The sequence below is a fragment of the Mobula birostris genome, chromosome 4 (genome assembly GCF_030028105.1).
Source record: "Mobula birostris isolate sMobBir1 chromosome 4, sMobBir1.hap1, whole genome shotgun sequence".
Taxonomy (NCBI): domain Eukaryota; kingdom Metazoa; phylum Chordata; class Chondrichthyes; order Myliobatiformes; family Myliobatidae; genus Mobula; species Mobula birostris.
In genome coordinates this window covers 36,683,429-36,696,833 of record NC_092373.1, presented here as the reverse complement: position 1 = coordinate 36,696,833, position 13,405 = coordinate 36,683,429, and the positions used below count along the sequence as shown (strand labels likewise).

The window sequence follows — 13,405 nt, the reverse complement described above, 5'->3', positions numbered from 1 at the left end:
TTTTTACACACACATTGCTGTTTCACCTGCACCATTTTCAGCCTCTCCTATAGCTGCGACATCCCTCACAGATACAACGTCTACATTTCTCTTGGTGTAAACAATTATGAATAAAAAGATGAAAATCATTGTTTCATATATTTTTGACCACACACTGTAATTGTGTGTCAAGAGGTGGAGAGCAGGATGATGCTGGAGTATTAAAGAATAGAACCAGATACTTTTTGGATTGAGTTGGGAACAGAGTTCTGGAGTAGCTGGGAGATGAGACACTGCCAAGACAAGGGTATAATCCAAATGAGAGAGCAATCGTCACTACAATCGCAGACTGAAGCAAAGCTGAGCTGACGATTGAACAGGGAACCATGTTCAGCTAAATCATGCTGCCAATTAGAATAGTTGGCTAGAATGTTTAAAGGGACAGAATCAACAATCCACACTCTGGAAAATCTAGACATCTAAAACCCGGAGACTGGCACGGAGGTGGGTTTCCACTCAGTGTATAGAAGAGATTGTTTAATGATTTCTCAGATCCTAAGTGTCTGTGTTTGAATACAGCTACAGAAGGGCCTATTACAACTCCTCCTCCTACTACAACTTCAACAGCCTTACCAACCACTGCAGAGACAGCAAGCACATCGACACCAGCCTCAACAACACAGAGTTCAACCACAGATCGAACAAGTGAATCAGGTACACTGATAACAACTGCTCCAAGCTCCACATCAGAGCTCTGTAAGTATCCAAGGCTCTGCCTGATCCATTCATACTCTGATACAGCCACTGCTCCTGCTCGAAGTACTCCTGTTGCAATTGCTGTTTCAATCTTTCCTTTTGTGTCCTTCTGCTGAAACTAATACTGATACACCAGCTAATGTCTCTATTGAAGAGACTCTGGTTTCTTGCATCTTGGTGATAACTTGTTCTCTTCATGTACTCTGGGTAATGTGGAAGAATGCACAACTGATGCATGAAACACCCCATTTCAAGTGTCTGGGATTTTTCTGCTGCTACAACCATTGTTCCCAATGCATCTCCACCATGAACTTCTACAGCTATGAAAACGACTTGATATCTTACAACTAAAAAAATTAGACAGAAATGGGAATTTTGGAATTTGTTTTATTTTCTTCATTGTAATCAAGCAGGGGTGTGCAGCATTCACACGGTCAGTTGACCAGCTTTTGTTAATGGGAAAGGACAGCAAACTGATCAGGCCTAGATCCTACATTTGCACTGGAAAGAGCAAGGTGCTCTTGTAGTTGTTTGAAGTTTTGCTCCAGATTCCAGGCACTTCTGTTCACTTTCCTTTGTCATTGTTACTTCAGCGAGTAACACAGGTCTACCCTAGCTGATGATCCACTTGGAAGGTAAATATTGAGAAAACGGTGATTGTTTGTTCTTTGTAGAAATTCTGCTGATCCAAATATCCCTATTTAAATCATTTCTGTCACATGTATCGCTGCTGTATGTATGTCTGTTGATCAATGCCTGATGCCGCTAATGCCTATGCACTCATTGCTTCATCATCTGTACAATTATCAGCTGTTCTTATTTCTGCTACACATGTCACAGGAACACTGTACACATTTCTCTTAGTGAAAACATTCCTGAATAAAATAATCAAAAGCCTTGACTTCAGAAAGCATTGTTTCCCCGAAATTTGTGTCATAGTGTTGACTAAGTAAAGCCATCTGTACAGTGTGACCTGTGCTGTCAATAAATGATATACTTCTCTTGCTTATGTGTGGTAAATGAAGAAATTTCATGCAACATTCCACTCTCAATGTTTGGATTATTTGTGAAGCAACAACTATTAATCCCAGTACGTCTCCAGTATAAACAAACACAGCTAGGAAAGGTTGTTTGCATACTACAAACACGAGATTCTGCAGATTCTGGAAAACCAGAGTAGCACACACAAAACACTGAAAGAACTCAGCAGGTCAAGCAGTATCTATGGATTGGAATAAAGAATAGATGTTTCCAGGCCAAGACCCTTCATCAGGAATCTATTTGAATAAAACATCAGAAGCCCTAACTTCTAAACATATTGTTTGCTAGAGTTTTCTACCATTTATTGCTTGTGGACACGTTGTGAGTGAATAAGAAGCAAAGGTTTACCTTTCATGTTTTCTTCCACCCTGAGTACCTGTGTTTGAATGCAGTTACTACAATAGAGACACAATAATTACCCCTCCTCATAGAACTTCAACATCAACTCAGCCATCAGCTGCAGTGCCTTCCACTTCAACCTCAACAACAGCCCCAATCACACAGAGCTTGGCTACACCTCAAACAACTGAAACAACAGATGCTTCAATTCAATAACCATAGAAGTTTCTAAGTATCCAAGGCTATGTCCAGTGTACAATGTGCATTGTAGTTTCTCATTGCTATGGAAGCAATAAAATGGAGATCAAGATGATTGTACATGATCCTCCCACAGGGCGGGTGAAGCTATATGCATCAGAAATAACATCAGAGGCTGATGAAAACATTTGGTGCCCTGGGCAGAATACATGGAGAAAGAATCAGTGAATGATTCATCATGACCTACAGTCTGAAGTTGTGCCTACCCCCATACAAGACATTCTCACCACTACACCTACCATTAACACCCTGGTGCAGAAACTGCTCCTGTTACGACTACTTCTGTAGCAAACTGTGTCAAATTTTCCTTCCATTTAATGCTGCAGAAACTAATGCTGATGCACCAATTAATTTCTCAAGTATTTCATTCTCCACTCTTGTTCTTGAATCAATGCCTGAACAAGGCTTTCTGGTATCTACCACCCAGAGTTAATTGTGAAAAGGCACTAATGCAGATTGACTTCAAAAGCCATGATTTCAAAAAGTATTGTTTCCTAGAAATAATTTGCTTATACTTTATAAGACCATAAGATATAGGAGCAGAGGTAGGCCATTTGGGCCATCTAGACTGCTCCGCCATTCAATCATGGGCTGATCCAATTCTTCCAGTCATTCCCACTCCCCTGCCTTCTCCCCATACCCCTTGATATCCCAGCTAATCGAGAACCCATCTATCACTGCCTTAAATACACCCAAAGTATTGGCCTCCACAGCTGCTCGAGGCAACTAATTCCACAGATTTACCACGCTCTGACTAAAGTATTTTCTCCACATCTCTGTTCTGACTGGACGTCCTTCAATCCTGAAGTCGTGCCTTCTTGTCTTAGACTCCCTTAACATTGGGAATAACGTTGCCATACCTAATCTGTTCAGGCCTTTTAACATTCGGAATGTTTCTATGAGATCTTCCGCTCATTCTCCTGAACTTCAGGGAATTCAGCCCAAGAGCTGCCAGATGTTCCTCAAGTGGTAAGCCTTTCATTTATGTGCGAACAGGAAACAAGACGTTTAATCTCATGCTTTTCTTCATCCTGAGTATCTGTGTCCTTACTGCAGCTACAACAGCTGATGCTATTACAACTAGTCCCGATACTTTAACATCAATTCAGTCATCGACTACGATACCATTCACGTCTGAGACAAGCATACCAACAACAGCCGAAACCACAGAGAGCTCGACTACACATCTAACAACAGAAACAACACCATTTTCATCTTCTAGCAGTTTCACAACCCTGAGTGGTGGTAAGTATAAAAGGCTTTGGCTATCAGCAACGTGCATTGTCTTTTTCCTTGCTATGTAAAGAAACTAACTTGGAGATCAAATCGATTGAAACTCATGGGTCATTTGGAGAGTGAAAACATTGATCTAAGCTGGGAATGGAAACATTTGCCGCCTCAGGAAGGACAAGTGGAAAGGTGAACAGTGAGTGTTTCATGTTTGTCATTTTTAGTCTCAAGGGTGTTTTTATTGCTGTATCACAATTGTTCCTGCGCACGGTCTACTCACAACTAATCCTAGCACAAGCATTCCTGCTGTAGCAACTATGCCTGCTTTGACTCATCTGTTGTTTCAAATACTCCTATACATCTCCACCTGTTGAAAATAAACCATTGCACCTACTAAATTTTTACTCCTGTTCCTATTCTTTTTCTCCACGTTCTTTCCAAGAGGCATCTCTAGTTCCTACCACCTTATTGTATATCGCTTAAAGGCATTATTACAGAGTGATGTGTTCAGTAGTTCTATGATATAGCTCAGGTGATGATGTATTGACAATAAAGCCCAAGAAAAGCCTATCATTTCATGCTATGTTGCATTGTGAGTGCTTTAATTTTATCATGTAGCTACACATCGGCCCCTAGCACATGTCTCTCATGAATAAGCTCAGTACCTGTGTTTGAATACATTTACTACAACAGAGACAACAATAATTACCCCTCCTGATACAACTTCAACATCAACTCAGCCTTCAGCTGCAGTGCCTTCCACTTCAACCTCAACAACAGCCCTAATCACACACAGCTTGGCTACACCTCAGACAACTGAAACAACAGATGCTGTCGATTCAATAACCATAGAAGCCTTTTTTTATTAAGTATCTAGAATTCAGGCCCTAGCACAAGTCTATCATGAATAAGCTCAGTTACGTCAACTTGATTTAGTTTGACAACTAAAGAAATTAGTAAGAAAGGATACTTTGTGATGTGCATATTTTTGCATTCAGAGGGGAAAAAAATAGATCTGATCATTAGCACGACCATTCAGGCAGCATCTAGAGGGAAAGAGTCACACTTCCGGACAATATTCTTTATCTGGATTGAAGGATTAAAGGGGATATATAGGTAGCATTGATTAAGATGATCAGGAGTCATGAAAATGTCTTCCCATCATTGTGGGAGAACCCAGTCAGAGAAGCCAGCTCTGTTACATCACCCACAGGAACGTTTATCATGCCATCCTCTGCCCGCACATTCGCAAGCCCCATCACCTCTCTGTACTTTTCCTGCCAGTGTAGTGGCAGAGACTGAGGACCACAGGAGAGGTGGCAAAAATCGCACAAGTAACTTCAAGGGAGGCAGAGGACAGTTTACAGTTCTGCTTTGAATTGGTGAACTGGACTACATTCAGTGATTCAGTTTGGATCTGAATGAATATGCCATCACTGACCCATCACTGACTTCATCAAGACCTGGGTGGATGATTATGTGCCTCCAAGAAAATACCAAGTTTTTCCAAACCAGAAGCCTTGGATGAACCAGGAGATTCACAGTCTCCTGTGGGCTAGATCTGTGGCGTTGAAGGCTGGTGATCCAGAATCCTGACATTCAGAAAGCTGAAGAGACTACGGATAGAATTTCATAAAATTATGAATGGCATGGATGGGACAGATACTGAGAAGCATTCCCCTTAACAGAGATGTTATTAATCAAAAGTCAAAGAATGGTTGAATAGGGAACATATTGCCTGAGGGGCTGCTGGAGGCAGGTACTCTTACAACATCCAGCAAGCTTTTAGATTAGCACTTGAATCTTCATGGCAGAAAAGACTGCAGATTGAGTGCTGGAAAAAGGGATTAGTATTTGATGGTTGCATTCACCTGCTGGAGTGGGCTGAAGAACTTGTTTTTATACTGTATGACTCTAAAGCTCATTTTTTTTTGGTTCTGTTTTATCAGTGGTCTGCCCTCTATTCTCTAGGCCTTCAAAAGGAAAGAGGGAAATCGATAGAAGAGTCTCTGACAAAGCTATAAGCTGTTTATAATGTGCCTGTAACTCTACCCTCCCCTGCCCCAGTCTGCCCCATTTTTTTTGCTCCTTCTTCATTTCTAGCTATCAACCACCAGCTGCTTCACTCTCAGACTCTGTTCCTCCCCCACTTGACTCTATCTGCTCAAAATCTCCCTCCTCACCTGGGTCCACCTATTGTCTGCCAGCCTCCGTGATTGACTGGGGAAGAACAAAGTTTCCAGATACACTAAGCATTTCAAAACAAGAGTCACTCTAGCATTACTCCCCAACTCTTTCTCTGCAACATCACCATCTGCATTAGTGCTGCCTTCTACACCCGCATGGAAACTCAGTACTTCATCAAATTCACGGCTAGTTACCACACTGCCCTCAAGATTACTTGGATCAGATGGAGGAGGAAGTAACTGAACATCACTCGTGCTCAGTCTGACTTGGATGAAGACCAACAAGGGTATTCTTTGGAGAAAGAGATTGAGAAGGCCAAAGGTTAGATCAGCCGAAATTGTCTCTCAGTGGAAGAGCTTAGAAAGGCTGAAATGGAGATCAGTGTGTTTGGCCAAAGAAAAAGTTTTTCACATGAATTCCCAAGTTTTCAAAGCAGAGGAAGGGTGAAAAGGAACAGCCATATTTTCAAACTCAATCCAATATTTGCATATGGTATCTTGCAAGTTGGTGGATGGCTTACTAGGGCAGCCATGTACTCAACATGCTGCTATACCTCGTTCTGAGGTATGTACATCAAGAGGTGGGACATGGTGACTGTAACTACCTTGTTATCCAGGTTGCACCAAAACTACTGGATTCCTGGTACTTGTACAGCTACAAGAAGAATCCTGTCTAAGTGTGTTGTTTATTAAAGGTTGCACGCAATTCCAGGATGGCAGCACATGGCGGTCTATTTCTGGACAGGGCCTCTCCAGTGAACCTGTGTTTACTCATGTTGGAGTGGACTATTTTGTACTTTTTGAGGTGAAGAGCAGGAGTACAGTGAAGGAGGTCCGTTGAACGGAAAATCCTAAATAAAATAATGGATTCAGCCCAGTACATCTTCAGTAAAACCTTTCCACCCTTTGACTACATCCACTTGAAACACTGTTGTAGGAGAGCAACGTCTATCACCAGATATCCCCACCACACAGGTAATGCTCTTTTCTTGCTGCTGCTTTCAGGTAAAAGGTACAAGAGTCTCAGGACTCACACCACCAGGTTCAAGAACAGTTACTACTGCTCAACCAGCAGGCTCTTGAATAAAAAGGGATAATTGCACTCAACTTCTCACTTTCAAAGACTCTTTATCTCATTATCTCATGGTCTTGTTATTTATTGCTATTTATTTATATTTTCATTTGCACAGTTTGTTGTCTTTTGCATTCTGGTTGATCTTTCATTGATGCTATTATAATTATTATTCTATAAATTTCCTGTGAATGTCCACAAGACAGTGAATCTCAGGGCTGTATATGGAGACATATATGTACTTTGATCATAAACTTTACTTCGAACTTTGAAAGGTATGGGGTCATATTTACTTGTCTATCTATACGAGATGTTCATATTAAAGTGGTATCTTATTTAGACACAGATCTCTTTGTCAATGCACTTCAATGCTTTCTAGCAAGGCAAGGACAGGTTTCTGATAATGCGACAAACATTGTAGGAGATGAGCATGAGTGCAAGAAACCATTGAAAAGTGGACTCCTTCATGGATCAGAGATGTATATCTTCAAAAAGGAATTAAGTGGAATTTTAACCTCCCCCCCCCACCGACTGGTTCACATCATGGATGAACATGGGAAAGATTGATCAGATCTGTGTGAAAGGTCCTCAGTTCCACCCAGAAAGTACAGAATCTTGACAAAAAGTGTTTCCACAAGTCCTTTGTGAAGTAGAGGCTATTATCAATGGTTTTACAGTGACTAAAGCATCCTCCAATCCCATTGATTCGGAAGCACTAAAATTCAACCGTCTTTTGCATCTGAAGACCTCACCAGCCTTACCACCAGGGGAGTACCAAAAAGAAGACATTTAAGCTCATTGTAGACGGAAGCAGGTCCACGACATGTCAAAAATCATTTTGGAAATACTGGGTCAAGCAGTATTCACCAAAGTTATAGAAATGTCAGAAATGGTTAGATGTAAAACAGAATTTCCTCCCGGGGTCATAGTTGATGACTGATGACACAGCACGTCGAAACTCATGAATTGTGGGAAGAGTCATTCAAGTCTTTCCAGACAGAAGAAGATTTGTGCGGCAAGTGCGCATCAAGACCAAGACCAGATGGCTGGAGAGGTCTGTAACCAAGATCTTTCTACCACAGGAGGCAGAGGTTTGAGGAGCTCCAGCTCTAGAAGTTTCATGACTTTGACTGGACTTTCTAACTTGATAGATTGTTGGTAAAGATCACTCTGTACTGGGAAATGTGCTGGTAACCTTTGGACTAAATGACCCTTATATGACTTGACTGGAAAAAGAAAGAAGAAATGGGACAGTTGCATAAATGTTAAGATGTTTATCCTTCAAGGTTTCCTGTCTCCTAGTTTAGTAGTATGTCATTGTAATTATTATAGTGTAATAATTAGAGGTGGGAGGTAGGAGCCATACATCTATTTTCTGTCTGTATGGTGTTTCATAGTGTGTTTATTATGGTAATCTGTCATGTGGGTTAGGGTGTGGTAGTAGCAAATGAGTATAGTCATCTATTCATACCTTGGGTTAGTTTGTTGTGAGCCAGCGGACTGGGCCACGGGGAATAATATTTTTTTTTGTTCACTGCTTAAATACCCTAACTTCACTAATTGGAATGTTAATTTACTTCAATAGCTAATTATGTTTAGCACGTTCTTTGATGAAACAATCTTGTTCATTTAACTCACAAAAAACAGAAAATCTGCATATGCTGGAAATCCAAGCAACATACACAAAATGCTGGAAGAACTCAGCAGGCCGGGTAGCATTTATGGAAATTCCAGTAATGACCCCAGCCCCCACCATCCCACCATTCCCCATCCCCCTTTCCCTCTCTCTGTCATGGTCTGGTCCGTGAAGTCCATATTCCGGTTCATGGTCCGGTCCATCGACCCTTGCTCCAGGTTTTCCTGTCTACCCTGTTTCTGTTCCTGTTAAGCACTAATTAAGGCAGCTGATGCCTGTTGGGGCTAGCTGTATAAATACCTCCCGAGACCAGGGCGTGGGGGGGGTGGATTATTCTTGTCCTTACTCCTTGTATCCCTTCCTCTGCCTTCTGTTTCCTCGCCTGAAGCCCTGCCTTGTCTTGCCGGTAATTCTCGCCTCGTCTCGTCTGCAGTCTTGTCCTGGAGCCACCCTGTACCTAGCTCCCTTCCTGTCCCTTGCCTCCATCGGGTAAGCCAGGCCGTCTTGCCGTTACCTGCGGTTGGTTCTGTCCCTTCCTGTCCCATGCCTCTGTCGGGTGGTGTACAGTGCCCTGCCCAGGAGTACCGCGCCCTGCCCAGGTGAACCACGCCCTGCCCAGAAGGATCCTGCCTAGCCTCAAGCCTCGCCTCAAGTCTCAAGCCTCTAGCCTCAAGCCTGAAGACTCCAGCCTCCTGCCTCCTGCCAAGACTCGCCTCAAGTCTCTAGCCTCTAGCCTCAAGCCTGAAGACCCCAGCCTCCTGCCTCCTGCCAAGACTCGCCTCGTCTCTAGCCTCTAGCCTCAAGCCTGAAGACTCCAGCCTCCTGCCAAGCCTCATCTCTAGCCTCTAGCCTCAAGCCTGGACTCCAGCCTCCTGCCAAGCCTCGCCTCTAGCCTCAAGCCTGAAGACTCCAGCCTCCTGCCTCCTGCCAAGACTCGCCTCAAGTCTCTAGCCTCTAGCCTCAAGCCTGAAGACTCCAGCCTGCTGCCTCCTGCCAAGACTCGCCTCGTCTCTAGCCTCTAGCCTCAAGCCTGAAGACCCCAGCCTCCTGCCAAGCCTCATCTCTAGCCTCTAGCCTCAAGCCTGGACTCCAGCCTCCTGCCAAGCCTCGCCTCTAGCCTCAAGCCTGAAGACTCCAGCCTCGTCCTGCCTGCCTGCCAAGCCTCGTCCTTGCCTAGTTCTGGGGTCCGAGCCAGAGGCCAGACCCAGGTACTGGGTCCTTGTCCAGTCTCTGGCTCGGAGTCCAAGCCCAGGCTCCTATCTCTCTTGTCCAGTCCTGTTCCGGGTTCCTGGTTTTCATGTCCATGTCCTTGCCCTCAACCTGTATCCTAGTCCTGTCCCTAGTACTTCAGTGTCTGTATCTTGCACTTGGATCCGTTTCCAGCCACCTGCCTTATGACTCTCTCACCTTGTCTCCTTGCCTGCCCGTTGCCTCCTCCTGGTGCTTCTCCCCCTTTTCCTTTCTTCCATGGCCTGCTGTCCTCTCTTACCAGATTACCCCTTCTTCAGCCCTGTATCTTTTTCACCAGTCAACTTCCCAGCTCTTTACTTCACCCCTCCCCCTCCCAGTTTCACCTCTCACCTTGTGTTTCTCCATCCCCACCCCCCCCACTTTTTATCTCCACTTCATGCCCTGCTGTAGGGTCTCAGCCTAAAACGCCGACTGTACTCTTTTCTATAGATGCTGGTTGGCTTGTTGAGTTTCTCCAGCATTTTGAGTGTGTTGCTCATTTGGTTAAATGATTCATTACAGGTTATATGTAAAAGTACGTGAATAGCATATGTTACCGCACCATCACAACATACGTGCACGCCTTAATTAAAGTAAAAATGAACTCCATACACATTTATCTTGGTCTCCCTGAGTTTTTCTTGTGATTAGTTTTATGTTTTGGAGTTAGAAAATGTAACAGTGGCAAAAGGAAGTTTTAAACAAACCCAAGATGACCGACTAGCTGTTGAAGTGCAGTGAGATATTTGAGTTAAAAAAATGTGCAGTGAGAAACAGTAGAGTAAATAAACAATGTAGCACGTACTTGTTCGAGAAGGGGTAGAGACAGTCAAGTTTAATAAAAAGACAAAAAACAGACACACTTATGAGTTCATAAACAGTGAGTATCGGGTGATAACAATCATAAATAAAAAAGCAGAAATGGTTGGCTACTTTGGAAAAACAGACATTCAATTGCACAACAGATAACTGGATTTCGTATATTGAGTGAATTGGGCAGTATTTTTAAGCAAAAGAATGAGCCAATGAGAACCAATTGCCAGTTTTGCTGAGTGTAATAGGTGGAAGAATATACAGTTTGTTGAGAAATTTAATTGCTTGAATCAAACCAGCTGAAATGAGCTTTGCTGATATCTGAAAGTAATGTAGGAACATTTAGAACCAAAACCATTGCTGATTGCAGAATACTTCAGATTTCATAAGCAGAATGAAAAGGAAAGGGAGTCTATTTCAACATATGTGGCTGAATTGAAGAGATTGTCTGAGCATTGTCAGTTCAGGATCAGGTTTGTTATCACCGGCATTCGTCGTGAAATTTGCTTACATAGCGGTATCTGTTCAATGCAATACATAATATAGAAGAAAAAAGTAAAAATAAATATATAAGTAAGTCAATTACAGTATATGTATATTAAATAGATTAAAAATTGTTCAAAAACAGAAATAATATAGATTAAAATATTGAGCCAGTGTTCATGGGTTCAATGTCCATTTAGCAATCAGAACACCTCCAACCTTTGTGTCATTAGCAAACTTACTAACCCATTCCTCCACTTCCTCATCCAGGTCATTTATAAAAATTACGAAGTGTAAGGGTCCCAGAACAGATCCCTGAGGCACCCTACTGGTGACCGGCCTCCATGCAGAATATGATTCACCTACAACCCCTCTTTGCCTTCTGTGGACAAGCCAGTTCTGGATCCACAAAGCAAGATCCCTTGGATCCCATGCCTCCTTACTTTCTCAATAAGCCTTGCAAGGGCTACCTTATCAAATGTCTTGCTGAATTCCATATACACTATATCTACTGCTCTTCCTTCCTCAATATGTTTAGTCACATCCTCAAAAAATTCGATCAGGCTCGTAAGGCACGACCTGCCCTTGATAAAGCCATGCTGACTATTCCTAATCATATTTTACCTCTCCAAATGCTTATAAATCCTGCCTCTCAGGATCTTCTCCATCAACTTACCAAACACTGAGATAAGACTCACTGGTCTATAATTTCCTGGGCTATCTCTACTCCCTTTCTTGAATAAACAAACAACATCCGCAACCCACCAATCCTCCGGAACCTCTCATGTCCCCATTGATGTGCAAAGATCATCACCAGAGGCTCAGCATTTCCTCCCTCACCTCCCACAGTATCCTGGGGTACATCACATCCGGTTTGGGAAACTTATCCAAAAGCTCCAGCACATTCTCGTTCTTAATATCTACATGCTCAAGCTTTTCAGTCTGCTGCAAGTCATCACTACAATCACCAAGATCCTTTTCCGTAGTGAATACTGAAGTACAGTATTCATTAAGTACCTCCGCTATTTCCTCTGGTTCCATACACACTTTCCCACTGTCACACTTGATTGGTCCTATTCTTTCACGTCTTATCCTATTGCTCTTCACATACTTGTAGAATGTCTTGGGGTTTTCTTTAATTCTGCAGGCCTTCTCATGGCTCCTTCTGGCTCTCCTAATTTTCCTCTTAAGCTCATTCCTATTAGCCTTATAATCTTCTAGATCTCTAACATTACCTAGCTCTCTGAACCTTTTGTAAGCTTTTCTTTTCTTCTTGAAGAGATTTATTACAGCCTTTGTACACCACGGTTCCTATACCCTACCATAACTTCCCTGTCTCATTGGAACGTACCTATGCAGAACTCCACGCAAATATCCCTGAACATTTGCCACATTTCTTCCGTACTGTTCCCTGAGAACATCTGTTTCCAATTTAAGCTTCCAATTTCCTGCTTGATAGCCTCATAATTCCCCTTACTCCAAGCAAACTCTTTTCTAACTTGTCTGTTCCTATCTCTCTCCAATGCTGCTGTAAAGGAGATAAAATTATGATCACTATCTCCAAAATGCTCTCCCACTGAGAGATCTGACACCTGACCAGGTTCATTTCCCAATACCAAATCAAGTACAGGCTCTCCTCTTGTAGGCTTATCTACATATTGTGTCAAGAAACCTTCCTGAGCATATCTAACAAACTCCACCCCATCTAAACCCCTTGCTCTAGGGAGATACCAATCAATATTTGGGAAATTAAAATCTCCCATCACGACAACTCTGTTATTATTATATCTTTCCAGCATCTGTTACCCTATCTGCTCCTTGATATCCCTGTTACTAGTGAGCGGCCTATAAAAAACACCCAGTAAATTCATTGACCCCTTCCTGTTCCTAACCTCCACCCACAGAGACTCCGTAGACAATCCCTCCATGGCGTCCACCTTTTCCGCAGCCATGACACTATCTCTGATCAACAGTGCCACGCCCCCACCTCTTTTGCCTCCCTCCCTGTCCTTTCTGAAACATCTAAAGTCTGGCACTCTAAGTAACCATTCCTGTCCCTGAGCCATCCAAGTCTCTGTAATGACCACCACATCATATCTCCAAGTACTGATCCACACTCTGAACTCATCCGCTTTGTTCACAACACTGCTTGCGTTAAAATAGACACATCTCAAACCTTCAGACTGAGCGCGTCCCTTCTCCATCACCTGCCTATCCTCCCTCTTGCACTGTCTACAAGTTTTCACTATTTGTGAGCCAACTGCCTCTTCCCCAGTCTCTTCAGTTCAATTCCCACCCCCCAACAATTCTAGTTTAAACTCTCCCCAGTAGCCTTAGCAAACCTCCCCGCCAGGATATTGGTCCCCCTGGGACTCAAGTGCA

At 43.0% G+C, this 13,405-nt stretch overlaps 1 protein-coding gene across 1 annotated transcript in view; it reads left to right on the top strand.

Annotated features, from left to right (window-relative positions):
- The window catches only part of LOC140196262 (uncharacterized), a 60,877-nt gene that overhangs the window by 28,444 nt on the left and 19,028 nt on the right, over positions 1-13,405 (top strand). Inside the window, exons 19-20 of the mRNA XM_072255161.1 lie at positions 559-735; positions 3,430-3,618. Coding sequence (XP_072111262.1) covers positions 559-735; positions 3,430-3,618 — 366 coding nt within the window. The remainder of the gene's footprint in view (positions 1-558; positions 736-3,429; positions 3,619-13,405) is intronic.